The sequence below is a fragment of the Prunus mume genome, linkage group LG1 (genome assembly GCF_029339155.1).
Source record: "Prunus mume cultivar Tortuosa linkage group LG1, ASM2933915v1, whole genome shotgun sequence".
Classification (NCBI taxonomy): Eukaryota; Viridiplantae; Streptophyta; class Magnoliopsida; order Rosales; family Rosaceae; genus Prunus; species Prunus mume.
Window position 1 is genome coordinate 24,511,991 of NC_142698.1, and position 13,270 is coordinate 24,525,260.

Here is a 13,270-nt window from a genome sequence, read left to right on the forward strand (position 1 = left end):
TCAGCACAGCTTCACACTGGCGGAATTCCGGACTGGGACAAACCATCTTGTCTTTCACGTATGAAACATAAACTAGTTTGGCCAAATTTGAAAATCTTTGGCTTTCCGGCAACAATGCTGGTAAGTGGTAAAGATCAATTATCATCACCATCAATTGGTTCACTTCTCCGAAAGATGCCCTTGGAATTCCAAAAAAATACATGCAATTCATCTGAACCTTTTGAACCAATTCATGCGGAATATTATATATTTCATATGATAAATATCGTATACAACTCAAGAACAATTACAATTGCAGATAGGCAGATCATGCGTGATCAAGTAACAGTCAATGTACAACAGTTTCAGATACCAACCCGGTTGTGCCGAAATTAATATTGATGACACACTTGAGAAGGCTTGTGCAGATATAATCCCAACTTCTTTCCCTTCTCTCTGGATGGGCAGCTTGGGCTGGTAAATTGTGAGTTAAAACAAAGAGCACACTGGCACTTGTTAAAAATGAACCCAAAATATACAAGTTGTAAGGGAGAGCTGCTGCCAATGAGGAAGAATTCACTGACATGACAATGGCAAAAGAGCAGTAAGCTACTCCATATTTCACAGTTTCACTTGACATTGAGGAGCAGTAACAAGATACAGTTGTTAACCAGAGCCGGTCTGCAATGGAAGAAGAGACTCTTGCTTGCCACTAATGAGAGACTCTTGCTTGCCACTAATGAGATACTCTTGCTTGCCACTAATGAAGATTGCCAATTCAGTTGGTGCAACTACCAATTTTAGCCACTCTTGTAGCTCTTCACCTTCTACTTTCTCTTTTTCTGAACAAGGAACACTCTCAGAACACCATGACAACTTCATAGAGTTACTTATATAATACAAAATAAAGAGCATATCCACACCCTAAGCTCAATAGATTTATACAAGCTCACTTAATTTGGAAATCCTATATCTTTTATAAAAAAAACTATGCCCACAAATCTTTCATCAATAGCGCCTGCAGCATACAAGCTACGATTCACTATAACTTGTAAGTACTTATTTAGAAATTTTACAGCTAATTGAGCATGCCTACATGTCCAGAAGACCCAGATCAAATATTTGGAAAACAGAGACAGGACTTCATTTCATTCAATAACCAGACTCCGTTTATCAAAGCTAAAGCAATATTTTCCAAAAATTAACCATCTCCAGGACCCTACTCTTTGCAAGAAATGTACCCAGGTTAAAATTTGTATCATGCATGTTTGTACCAATTTGAGGCCACCGCAAACTTACAGGAGCATTATAACATAATATCATATAAACTACAGAACGTAGGAAACAATATGATAATACCATAGCAGCAAAAAAATCACCTTCCAGATGAGCACCGAGACCCTCCAAAACACTAGGATTAGCACGCACGACAGATAGGGCTACATCCAAAGCAGATTGTAGCAATGCTTTAACCTCTCCTTGAACAAGATCAACAAGATGCCCCTGTTTTCATCACTCTAGGATCAGTATTTACTGCAAATAAATTGATAAGGAATAAAATAAAAATACACAGGACCTGATCCCTTCCCCAAGGAGCACCTCCCCCCGACTCATCCATTCCACCAGCAGATAGTGTTGCTATAGACACAGGTCCAATTGTTTGATTGAGACCATACTCAGCTACTGCTTTGTATGCCATGTCAGTCGCTCGTCGTATATCATCAAGTGCACCTGTTGATACCCGACCTGAATATACAAATTCTTCTGCTGCGCGTCCTCCGAGAAGCGTAGCCAAACGTCCACGTAACTCATCAATGAAGAGTAAATATCTATCTTCGCTTGTCGGAGGAGTATAAGTAAAGCCCAATGCCCCTCCTGACCGTGGCAATATGCTCAATTTCTGATAACACACAGAATAATTAGTATATCCATGTTTTTTTGTTTTGTTTTTTGGGTAAGATGTATCCATCTAATTTGGAAGTTAATATATGCTATTGCGTGAACATGACCTCAATTATTCCCTATTTCTCACTTAATATTTCCAAGTTACTTTTTTTGAATCTGTTCGTGAACAAATTACAGTACTGAACTCACCTCAACACGTGGCTGTCCAGGAAGAAGACTTGCAACGGCAGTCCCTACTACTGCATGACCAGCTTCATGCCGTGCAACTACAGCCTTCTCACTTCCCCGCAACTTGGCAGTCTTCTTTTCTATGCCCTATAACAAGTAATTCGGCTAAGTTTATGTACTAGTTAATCAGAAAACAATAACTTGTTTTAAAAATGTTGTCACAGAACAGTATGCACCCCAATGCACCTGAGCGGAAAACACACCTCAATGCACAGGGTGGTTAAAACAACAATAGGGTGGAAGATGTGTTATTAAAGTTATACATCAAGAGAAACATGTTCATAAGAACCCAAAAAGAAAAAAAACCAATGAATGGGGCTCTCCTTGGTCATAAGAGCAGCATTCAAGTACAGGCACTTCTGACGATCGGGGTAAAGACCAAGAGGGTTGCATAAATATAAAACAAAACCACAACGCACCCACAATATAGACCAGCACAAGAAAGTCATGAAAAGAAACCCTAACATCAGAATCAGCTCGGAACATAAAAGAAAGAGAAAAGGTTGAAAAACAATCAAACACAATTTTGTTACGGTTTTGAATCATATTTCAGGAAAATAGGTTGAACTAATATTTGAGAAAGAGGGAGACTTACAGCTATTGATCTCTCCACAGCTTGAATGAAATCAATTTTTTCCACAACCACCTTGCTTTGTCTTCCGGCCAATAAAGCAGCTTCATTCACCAAATTTGCAAGATCTGCCCTGCAAAAAATATAATAAGAAACATCACTCCTAATGTGTTAGTCACACACACAACAATTTATTCATTCATCTAATTATTTATAATTCAGTACATATTCTAAACAGACTGAACAGTGAGCTCCGTATATATACCCAGTAAAGCCAGTAGTCATAGAAGCAATGTCACCAAGGTAAACATCTTTTGCCAAAGGGAGTTCCTTTTTGGAAACATGCACTTTTAGAATCGCTTCTCTTCCCGTCCTATCTGGTGTTTCCACCTATCGAAAAACGGGAAAAGATTTCATGTGATATAACATTTATATGCACGTACATACATATATGAAAAAAATTATTCCCAACTAAAACTTTCTTTCATATCATTTTTGACAATGAGAGGGGTACTAGAACTAAAATACAAACCATAACCACACGATCAAATCTCCCTGGTCGACGAAGTGCTGGGTCTAAGACATCTGAGCGATTAGTTGCTCCAAGGACAATAACCGCAGAATTGCTGTCAAACCCATCCATCTCCTACAATGAGAATTCAAGCATTAATTAATGTCACTGGAATGTCGCCAAAAGTTACAAATACTCAAAACTAAGTTGTAGCACAGAGCTTACAGTGAGCAACTGATTCAAGGTTTGTTCTCGCTCATCATTGCTGACAATACGGAATTTTCCATCCCGACTTTTTGCTACAGCATCTATCTGTGGTAAGCAAGCAATATTAAAACCAATCCACGGAAAACCACATAGGTCAAGAATCAAGATAACACAAGCAAACATCCATGTCCAAACCTCATCAATGAATATTATTGACGGTGCCTCCTTTTTTGCCCGTGCAAATAGATCCCTTACGCGAGAGGCACCCATGCCAACATACAACTCTACGAACTCACTAGCAGAGCAACTTATAAAGGGCACTTCAGCTTCCCCAGCCACAGCCTTGGCAAGAAGAGTCTTGCCTGTCCCAGGAAGACCCACCTGTAGGATAAACGAAGCCATACTTTCCCAATATTAAACAAACTACAGACTCTTCTACACAGCCTCCAAACATACACTGGCATACAAGCAGTGGATGGGACCATTCAAGGGTAAAACTAAAAAAATGTCCAGGTGCAAAGATTTATCTCGCCAATGATACAGTATTGTAAATGAAGTGTCAAAAGAAAAATAACACAGAAAATACTATTAAGTGGGCAGCTCCCTATACTAATAACTTGGGGCATGGGAAATCTCCAAGAAACAGACCTAGCATAGTTGGCCTATCAAGTTAACCATATATGACTTCCCACTCTCTGGTTTATGAGGTCACATTCATTCTTAGTTTTCGCTAAAACTCACCAAGAGAACTCCTCGTGGAGGACGAGCACCAAGTCGTACATACTTGTCTGGATTCCGAAGAAATTCCTGGTCAGTAAACATCAAGGCAAACATTTTTTTTCAAGAAAATAAATAGAAGAACTTTTCTAGGAAACACTAGAAAGTCTTTAGGATCCTCTAGAAGACTCTGATGATCCAATAGTTATATCAAAGTAAACTGAGGGGTGTCCAACATACCACAATTTCTTCTAGCTCCTCTTTAGCCTCATCAACACCAGCAACATCAGCAAAGGTTATTGTTTCCCCTTGTTCAGATGCTTTAGCACTGCCAGAGCCTCCAGATTTTCGGTTCCTAATCTGACCAGCTGTGTGCTGTACACAAGCATGTATTCACTGAGAACCATGTAGCACAAATTTCAAAGCACCAAAAAGAAAAACGGAGACAGAGTTGAAAGAAACAAGCACCACTGGCTCACACCTGAGAAAAGCTTACAGGGAACCGGTGCAGAAGCCCTGCAAGCACAGCAACGTAAAACAAAGCTATCTGCAGGGACCAGAGTCAAAGTCAATAGATTAGAAATTCCTTCCATGAAATATCATAAACATTTGTCTCAATACACACCGTGAATAACAAAGGAAACTTCTTTTGAATAACAAATATATGTTAAGATACAAGGGAATATGGGTTTACATGTTAGTGAAAAATTTGTACCATGGGATCAACATAATATTCATATTCAGGCCTTCTACATATACAGAATCCAACATAATTAATTTTGTACCTTCAATCATAACCATTCATGCTGGTTACTTAGTTCATTAATTTGTAACTAACCAACTTGTAAGTTCACAAGAGTTGCTCTGTAAGGTCAAATATTAAGAGTTCTATAGCTTGTTTTTGTCATAACAATTTTTTCAGCAGGATAACCAAATAATAACTTCTTTTTCTTTTGGTCAAAACCAAATAATAACTAACAACCAAAACCTTACCATTGCGGAGTTCAAAAATCCACCTGTCCGCTTATCGGGCGACCCGAACTCCACCTCATTCTCAAGCATCTTCTCATACGGCGCCTTTATATCACTTGGCCTCGTCGTCGTGTAAACCACCCTCTTCGTCGGAGCCACACTTCTTATCAAAGCCTCCGAATCTTGAAACTTACTAACCCCACCACTGACTTCACTTTCTTGCTCACCCTGCTCAGACTTCAACTTGAACATAACATGAACCCCATCAACCTCAACCTTCTGCACCTGGTTACTATTAATCTTACTCAAAAAATCACTGTACGGCACGCTAATAAACGTTGTCGGAGTCCTCGGCTCCGACCCTGGTAATGGAATTCCAGGTCTGAGCAACCGCATAACGAAAATCACAATACCCAATTGCAAGAGCAAGATTCCAATCTCTTGGGCTTGAACTATGGGCTGCCACCGCCATTTCCCTCCTTTGGACCACCACCAATTCGCTTTCTTTTGGCTCTCTCTGCGCCGATTCGGAGCCGGCGAGCTCGAATTGGGCTTGTTGTTGTTCACCCCTTGGCCCTCGCTCGCCTTCGCCTCGCTCTTCTCTCCTGAATCGTTGTCCTGACCACTCGCCGAAACCCTAACCGTCCTGAACCCTCCATGGCTCTTCCAGAGACTGAACCTCTCCGAAACTCTCACAGCTCTGCCCTGTCCGTACAAAGCGACTGACTTGGACGCCGCCGTATTCGAAACAACCCGTCTCGCTTCCGGGTTGAAAACCTTAGCTTGACCACGAACGAAGCCCAATCCATGGCGGCAGTGATAAGCATTAGAATTCGAATTTAAGCAGAACCTACTGTGGATTGTTGGACGTAAATACTCTACCGACGACATCCCAAAACCCTAAAATATCCAAATTCACAATTCAAAATTTCATAAATTTATATATACACGTTCGTATGCGCCCTTCCAATACAGAACTAGATTTCAGTTTCGTCTATGGTACTTGCTTCAAGCCTATGACCATTAACCGCTAAGGCAAAGGTTGGAACTTTGGGACACAGAAGAGAGAAAAAAAAACAGAGTACATAAAAGAAGGAGATCAATTTGGAATTTGAGCCGTCGGATGAAGAAGGCGTTGGAGATCCTAACCGTCAACTTTCTCTCCCCGGCCTATTTTAATTTCTGAGCCGGTTATCGTTATCCAACGTTTTTCCCCATAATGGGCTGGGGTTCTGTGTGTCGCGTGAGAAGATAGTTTGTGCTCTGAAGTCGTTTACCGCAGCACGTGTCGTAAAACCACACCAATATTTTTCGGGTTTTGGGCCGTGCCACTAGCCGCTTGCTGGTTGGTGGGCTGGGATAGTAGAAATGGATTGGGCCTTGACTTGAGTGATGCACAAGTCAATCACAACCGCCACTTCTTCAAATACCTGTTTCTTATTTTGTCTTATTGTGGTTTGAGTGATAGAGGCTGAAGGAGAAAAATTTAGAAAGGTGAAAAGTCCTGAAATAAAGGATCTTACAAAGCCACGAGCCAAGCAAAAAATTAAGCTGCTAAAATTGGAAAAAACCCCAAATGCATAGTTGCAGGGAACAAAGAAAAAATTTGTGATACTTCTTTGTTTTGTAGGCAAAGTTTGACCCTTCCTTTGTTTGAGAGAGAGAGAGAGAGAGAGAGAAAGAAAGAGCTATGTTTGCTCTTTGTGCCTCACATTTCTTATGGTTTTCTGTCAAAAATACCATCCATCCCCAGTGCTGAATCTTTTTTTCTTCAACAAAACCCGATTTTCATCTAATATTAAAATGCGCGTTGCCTTTTGTTTCTGCATTTCTCAATTCCTAGTACCACTGCCTTAATTGTGCTAGGTTTGAATGTATATGTTGTAGGTTTACAGACAAATATTCACTTAGTTTGTTTTGGTTCTGTTTTTTCTTTAGATTGTTCAGAGAGATAGATATGGCTGTTGGTGCAGAGGCTATACTAGTTTGTGTGTGGGGAATTCTTCATTTTTCCATGAAGACTACTAGTTTATGTGTACAGAAGCATCCATTTGTTTCAGCCATTTTGTTTTTCATCTACTTCCTTTATGTATTTGTCAATCTTTTTGTCTTCTGGTTTCCATTTCTGGTCTGCATTGCTGCTCTGCTTAGAGTTTTTTGGACTTCTGGAGGACTCACAATCCTAGAGGTCAAACGGGATGAGAAACGGATTAATGATCGAATTCCATGTAAAAAATCTGAATCTGTTCAAGATATTGTTGCTGTTAATCGAGATGGGTGCTCCGTCTTAACAAAACAGAAAAGTAGACGAACAAATGTTGCAAGAAGGTGCACAGAAGAAGGGGATGCACAAGCTGGCAAGGTGGAAAAAGACGTGCCTATATCGACAACTTGGAAAGATAATTTGATCAGTGGAACTGCCTTGGTTGGCAAAAACACCAAGGCAGTCATGGAGGAGAAAGAGAATAAAACTTCCCGTCATGGAGAGAGCTCCACTGCTAAAGCACCATCTACTGACAATATTCAACTTCTTGTTGAGCAGGACCAATCTGTCCTAGATTCTGACCTTTCAGATTCTCATCTCTTGTCGTCTGATGACTCAGATGGACAGACTGAAAAATCCGAAGGTGGTGGGATTGATGAAGGAACAGCACAAGAGGATGGGAATAAGGCTGTGCAGTGGACAGATGATGATCAAAAAAATCTTATGGATCTTGGATTTTCCGAGATTGAAAGAAACAAAAGGCTGGAAAGTTTAATTGCCAGAAGAAGAGCAAGAAAGTTATTCAAAATCCAGGTTGAGAAAGGTCTAATTGACTTGGACACTATAATACCAGGTCAAATTGCTCCCATTTTTATTGCGAAAAACAACCCTTTCGAATTCGTGGAAGGCTGTAATGAGATGGACACACCTGGTTCAGCGCCTTCCATTTTGTTACCTATGCAAAATCCATTTGATCTTCCATATGATCCACTTGAAGAGAAGCCGAACCTTATGGCAGATAGTTTCCAACAAGAATTCACAGCAGTTCAGCAAAAGGATGTGCTATTTTGCAGGCATGAGAGCTTCTCTTTGGGGGCTTCTTCTTTCCCATTAGAAACCAGGAAGAAAGCAATGGATGTAAAGGGGTTCTCCAGATTTAAGAAGCAATCAGGTTTTTGTTACTTTCTTGTAGTTCTTACTTTCTTCAGAAGCTGAAAAGAAAATTGTAGTGGCTTATAATTCTTAACTGCATGCATCCATGCATGTTTCTTTTGCCCCATGCAGAGACAGGATCTCACGATAAGCATATCGAAAGAATGCTGTCGGGTAAGCATGATGATGTTATTGAAGCTCTGTTGTCAAAAGTACGTGACAGATCTGAGATTGACAGCAACCCTGATATTGCTGAGAATGGAATTGAATCCTCCTCCGTTCAGGCAACAAGCTCAGTGAAACCCGAAGATGGAGGCAGCGGAGAAACTCAAAGTGCGATTGATATCAAAGGAGAGATGAAGATAGAAAATATAAGTGAAGGTCAGATGGAGCAACAAATAACAGATGACAGCAATGATGATGAGTCAAGCTCAACATCATATTCTGAAGAAGATGACCACACGTTTAATGCTAGTACATCTGGACCACCCCCTCAAAATGCATTATCGAAAGTGAGACATGTTCCACCAAAACCTTTAACTTGTTCAGTCCCTAAGAGCAAAACTGTGAAAGAAGCTTTATATGAATCTAGCCCGTCTGCAAATGAAAGGAGCAGATTTGAAGAACGTTTGTTTTATGCAGAAAGGGGCACTTGTCATACTCCTACGTACTCTATAGCTTCTGACCTGCAGGTGGAGGTCTCAGAGCTTGGTTCACCTCCACTGACCATTGACGGGGCCAATTCACCCACAGATAGAGAATCATTGAACTTAGATGGGGACTTTGAAAGAGAGTATGTGTGGGCAGCCTCATCTCAATCATCCAGAACAGAAGAAAATGAATCAAAATCAAGGGGAGTACGGGGACTAAGTGAGAAGGACCTTGCAGACATAAGATCTTCAGGAAACAATAAGAACACCAAGGGTGCTGCTGAATCATCCATGCCTTTGCAACAGCCAGAAGAACTAGATGATGCGTGTTCATTGTCATCTTCAATGACAGAAATTTATGGAGACAGTCAAGTCCATTCGGTGAATTCTGATGGAAAGATCCATGATGATGTCAGGCAAGTAGTGGAAGAAGTTGGGAACCCAAAGACTTCTAGCTCATTGAATGCACTTTCGCCCGAAAATCAAGAGGAAACAATGAAGTTGACAGATAAGTTGGTATCTCATCCTTCTGTAAATTCAGAGGTCAGTCCAAGTTTTGAGCAGTCCAAATTTCACTAATTTATATAAATCTTATAGTAATGGAACAACTATCCTTTTTTCCTAAAAGACAGTCTATTAATCTTCGACATGCTGATACATCTTCCTCTCTCTGATCTTTTCGGATATTAAACAGGAATCGTCTAATCCTCCTGGTGAGACTACAAAGAAGGTGAATGTTCCAGCAGCCAACACAATTGATAACTCGAAAGATGAGAAGAAAAATACAGACAGAGACAGTGGAGCCCAGATATCGACTAAGAAAGAGTCTGTGAGAGGGCTATCAAAACCAAATGAGGGGACTATTTCAGAATCTAACAGGCATTTGGAGAAAAGTTCTGTAAATCCTGCTGAACGTCAAGCCACATTGGACAGTACACAACCAACGAAGGACAATGAGAATTCAAACCATAGTGAGGGAGGTCTTCAAAAGGTAACTGAAAAGGAGGGCAAAAAAGAACTTGAAGCTAAGAAGGACTTGAACCCAGTTCAAGGCAATAAAGATGAGCAAGGCACTGCACAAAGGGGAGTTTCTGAGGTAAAGCAGATATCTGGTGATCCCATTGCATCAGCTCCACAGAAAAATTTGGTGAGCAAAGATGTTCCTGTTAATTCGACTTCATCGTCATCTCCTACGTCAGTGTTGCTAGAACATATCCCAAAGGACCAAGTGTCCTCATCAATTTCTAACCCTGAGGATGCCTCAAAATCTGAGGTGGTTGACAAGGTGAAAAGTAATTCATCAGAAGAGAAGCCGCATGACAGTACACTGTTGGCACCTCAAAATGTAATGCATTCTGTGGAGAAACCAACAAATCAGCAATCCAATACAAGTGATTCTAAAACATCACAGGTTTGTGACTCTTAAGCAACTAAAGATACATTATTAGATGAAAGAAAACCAGTGGTACATGCTTTTGATCAAATTATATGATTTGTTATTTCTCTGGTGACATGATCTCATGATGGGTGGGATCAAATCCTAATTAAATTAGACTGGTTGGACTCATGCTTACATCTCATATTGAACAGGAACCAGGTAAGCCTCCAGAGAAGTCCATTGAGGAAATCAACATCATATTGAATAAACAAGCTGAAGATATTGGGAATTTATCACAAAAAGCAAAAGAAGCTGCTTCAGTGTTAAAAAAACAAGCTGATGAAGTTGAAAAGGTTTCACAAAAAGCAACAGAAGCTGCTGCTGAACTCCAAAAACCAGCTGAAGAAACAGGAAATATGTCACAGAAAGCAACAGAGGCTACTTTAGATATGAAAAAATCAGCTGAAGAAATTTGCAGTGCATCACAAAAAGCAAACGAGGTAGTTTCAGAGATTAAAGTACCAGCTGAAGGAATTATAAATGTATCACAAAAGGCAACAGAAGCTGCGGCAGAATTAAGAAAAACATCTGAAGAAATTGCAAATGTATCGCAAAAGGCAACTACAGTAGAATTAAAAAAACCAGCTGAAGAAAGTGTGAATGGATCAAATAAAGCAACCGAGGCTGCTGCACAATTTAAAAAACCAGCTGAAGAAATTGAAGATGTATCACAAAAAGCTAGAGAGTCTGATGCAGAATTGAAGAAACCAGCTGAGGCAGTAGTAAATGTATCACACAAGGCAACAGATCCCACAGTAGAATTCAAACAATCAGCTGAAGGAGTTGGGAGTGTATCCCAAAGGGAAACAGAGGCTGCTGCACAATTAAAAAAACCAGCTGAAGAAAATGAAAATGTATCGCAAAAAGCTTCAAAGGTTGATGCAGAATTGAATAAACCAGCTGAGGAAATTAGAAATGCATCAGAAAAGCAAACAGGGGATGCTACAGAATTTAAAAAACCAGCTGAAGAAATTGGAAATGCATCACAAAAAGCAACATATTCTACTTCAGATTTGAAGAACCCAGCTGAACAAATAGGAAATGTATTGCAAAACACAACAGAAGCTGCTTCAGAATTGAAAAAAGTGAGTGATGAAATTGGAAGTGTATCAACAAAAGAAACAGTGGCTACTGCAGAGTTGAAAAAGCCAGCTGAAGAAGTTGGAAGTTTATCACGAAAGGCGACAGAGGCTCCTGCAGAACTAAAAAGGCCACCTGGAGAAATTGGAAGTGTATCACAAAACGCAAATGAGGCTCCCGTACAGTTGAAAAATCCATCTGAAGAAATTGGAAGTGTACCACAAAGAGCAAGGGATGCTCCTGCAGAAGTGAAAAAACCAGCCGAAGAAACAGGAAACGTATCACAAAAAGCATCACAGACTGCTGCAGAATCTTTAAAACAAGGTGAAAAAACTGAAAATTTATCAGGAAAAGCAATAGAGGTTACTGCAGAGTTAAAAAAACCAACAGAAGAAATGGGAAATGTTTCACAAAAAGTAAGAGAAGGTCCTGCAGAGTTCGAAAAACCGATTGAAAAAATTGGGAGTGCATCAGAAAAAGCAACAGAGGCTGCTGCAGAATTGAAAAAATCTGCTCAAGAAATTGGAAGTGGAAGTGCATCACAAAAAGCAACAGAGGCTCATGCAGAATTGAAAAAAGCATCGGAAGAAATTGAAAGTGGATCACAAAAAGGAACAGAGCCTGCTGGAGAATCCAAAAAACCAGCTGAAAATATTGAAAATGTCTGGGGAAAGACAGCAGAGGCAACTGCAGGGTTGGAAAAACCAGAAGTTGGAAGTACTTCAGAAAAAATAACGGATACTGCTGCAGAATTGGAAAAACCAATTGAAGAAAATGGAAATGTATCACAAAAAGCAACGGAGGCTCTTATAGAATTGAAAAAACCATCTGAAGAAATTGGAAGTGTATCACCGAAAGTGACAGAGACTCCTGCAGAAGTGAAAAGGCCAGCTGAAGAAATAGGAAAGGTATCAGAAAAAGCAATAGAAGCTGGTGCAGAATTAAAAAAAACAGATGAAAAAGTTGAAAACTTACTAGAAAAAGCAACAAAGACTGCTGCAGAACTGAAAAACCCAACTGCAGAAATTGGAAGTGTTTCACAAAAAGCAACCAAAGTTTCTGCAGCTGAAAAGAGTGGAAGTATATCACAAAAAGCAACAGAGGCTGCTCCAGAATTGGAAAAAACAACAGAGGTTGCTGTAGAGCTGAAAAAACCAGTTGAAGCAATCAAAACTTAACAAAGACTCTATTGAAGATACTGAAACTGTATCACGAAAAGCAACCAAGGTAAACAAAATATATAGCTTGCATTTTTTCTTTTGTATGAATATGACATTCTTTTATGTGTAGAAAACCAGCAGAAAGTAAACACAATATATAACCTAACATTTCACAACATTATTTTTCATTCTCTTTCCAAACAACTGGAGGAAACCTATATCATATGCTTTATGTTTGCATAGAGGCAAAAGAAAGGAAGAAAAATAGAAAATAGCCATAATTTTCCAACAAGGAGATAATTGGGACTAATAAATGCAAGCTTTTGTTAAACTGAACAGGAACAAGAAGATTCTCCAAAAAAGAGGCTTGAAGTTTTAAATGAAGTTGGTGATCAAGTAGTCAGTTGGAGGAAGACTAGAAGCAGTTAGTGTATAGAAGGAGGTAAAGGTGGACTTCATCAAAGCCAGCTGATGCCAGAGGCAACTTGGAAGCCATCAAAGATGTAGAATGTGAATCTAAAACTTCAGTGAAATATGAACAGGCTGTTGATCGGTCAAACTGAACGGTAAAAATAGTAAAATCATCTGTGCAACTGCTGTAGAAGGATACAGAATATAATGCTTCAACAACTGTTTACCAGATTCATTTGGGTTTCCGGAAGAGTAGAGCAGGACTATTTAAATGTTTATAATCTGTAACATGTCAAATTTCAACT

General features: G+C 39.8%; 2 protein-coding genes across 2 annotated transcripts; one reads left to right on the forward strand and one right to left on the reverse strand.

Annotated features, from left to right (window-relative positions):
- Nucleotides 1–212: 212 nt before the first annotated feature.
- Nucleotides 213–6,286, reverse strand: LOC103320540 (ATP-dependent zinc metalloprotease FTSH 9, chloroplastic). The gene is made up of 13 exons (XM_008222236.3): nt 5,112–6,286; nt 4,600–4,665; nt 4,359–4,493; nt 4,143–4,208; nt 3,597–3,782; nt 3,420–3,506; nt 3,216–3,329; nt 2,949–3,073; nt 2,708–2,816; nt 2,074–2,199; nt 1,556–1,879; nt 1,359–1,482; nt 213–821 (listed from the first exon to the last, which is right to left on the reverse strand). The coding sequence occupies exons 1-13, from the start codon at nt 5,979–5,981 to the stop codon at nt 646–648; spliced, it is 2,508 nt and encodes an 835-aa protein (XP_008220458.1). The 5' UTR covers nt 5,982–6,286; the 3' UTR covers nt 213–645.
- A 616-nt stretch (nt 6,287–6,902) lies between these two features.
- Nucleotides 6,903–13,032, forward strand: LOC103321061 (uncharacterized). The gene is made up of 5 exons (XM_016795089.2): nt 6,903–8,245; nt 8,359–9,419; nt 9,571–10,287; nt 10,467–12,621; nt 12,894–13,032. Exons 1-4 carry the CDS (start codon nt 7,048–7,050, stop codon nt 12,570–12,572), a joined length of 5,082 nt encoding a protein of 1,693 aa, XP_016650575.2. The 5' UTR covers nt 6,903–7,047; the 3' UTR covers nt 12,573–12,621; nt 12,894–13,032.
- The last annotated feature ends 238 nt before the right edge of the window (nt 13,033–13,270 follow it).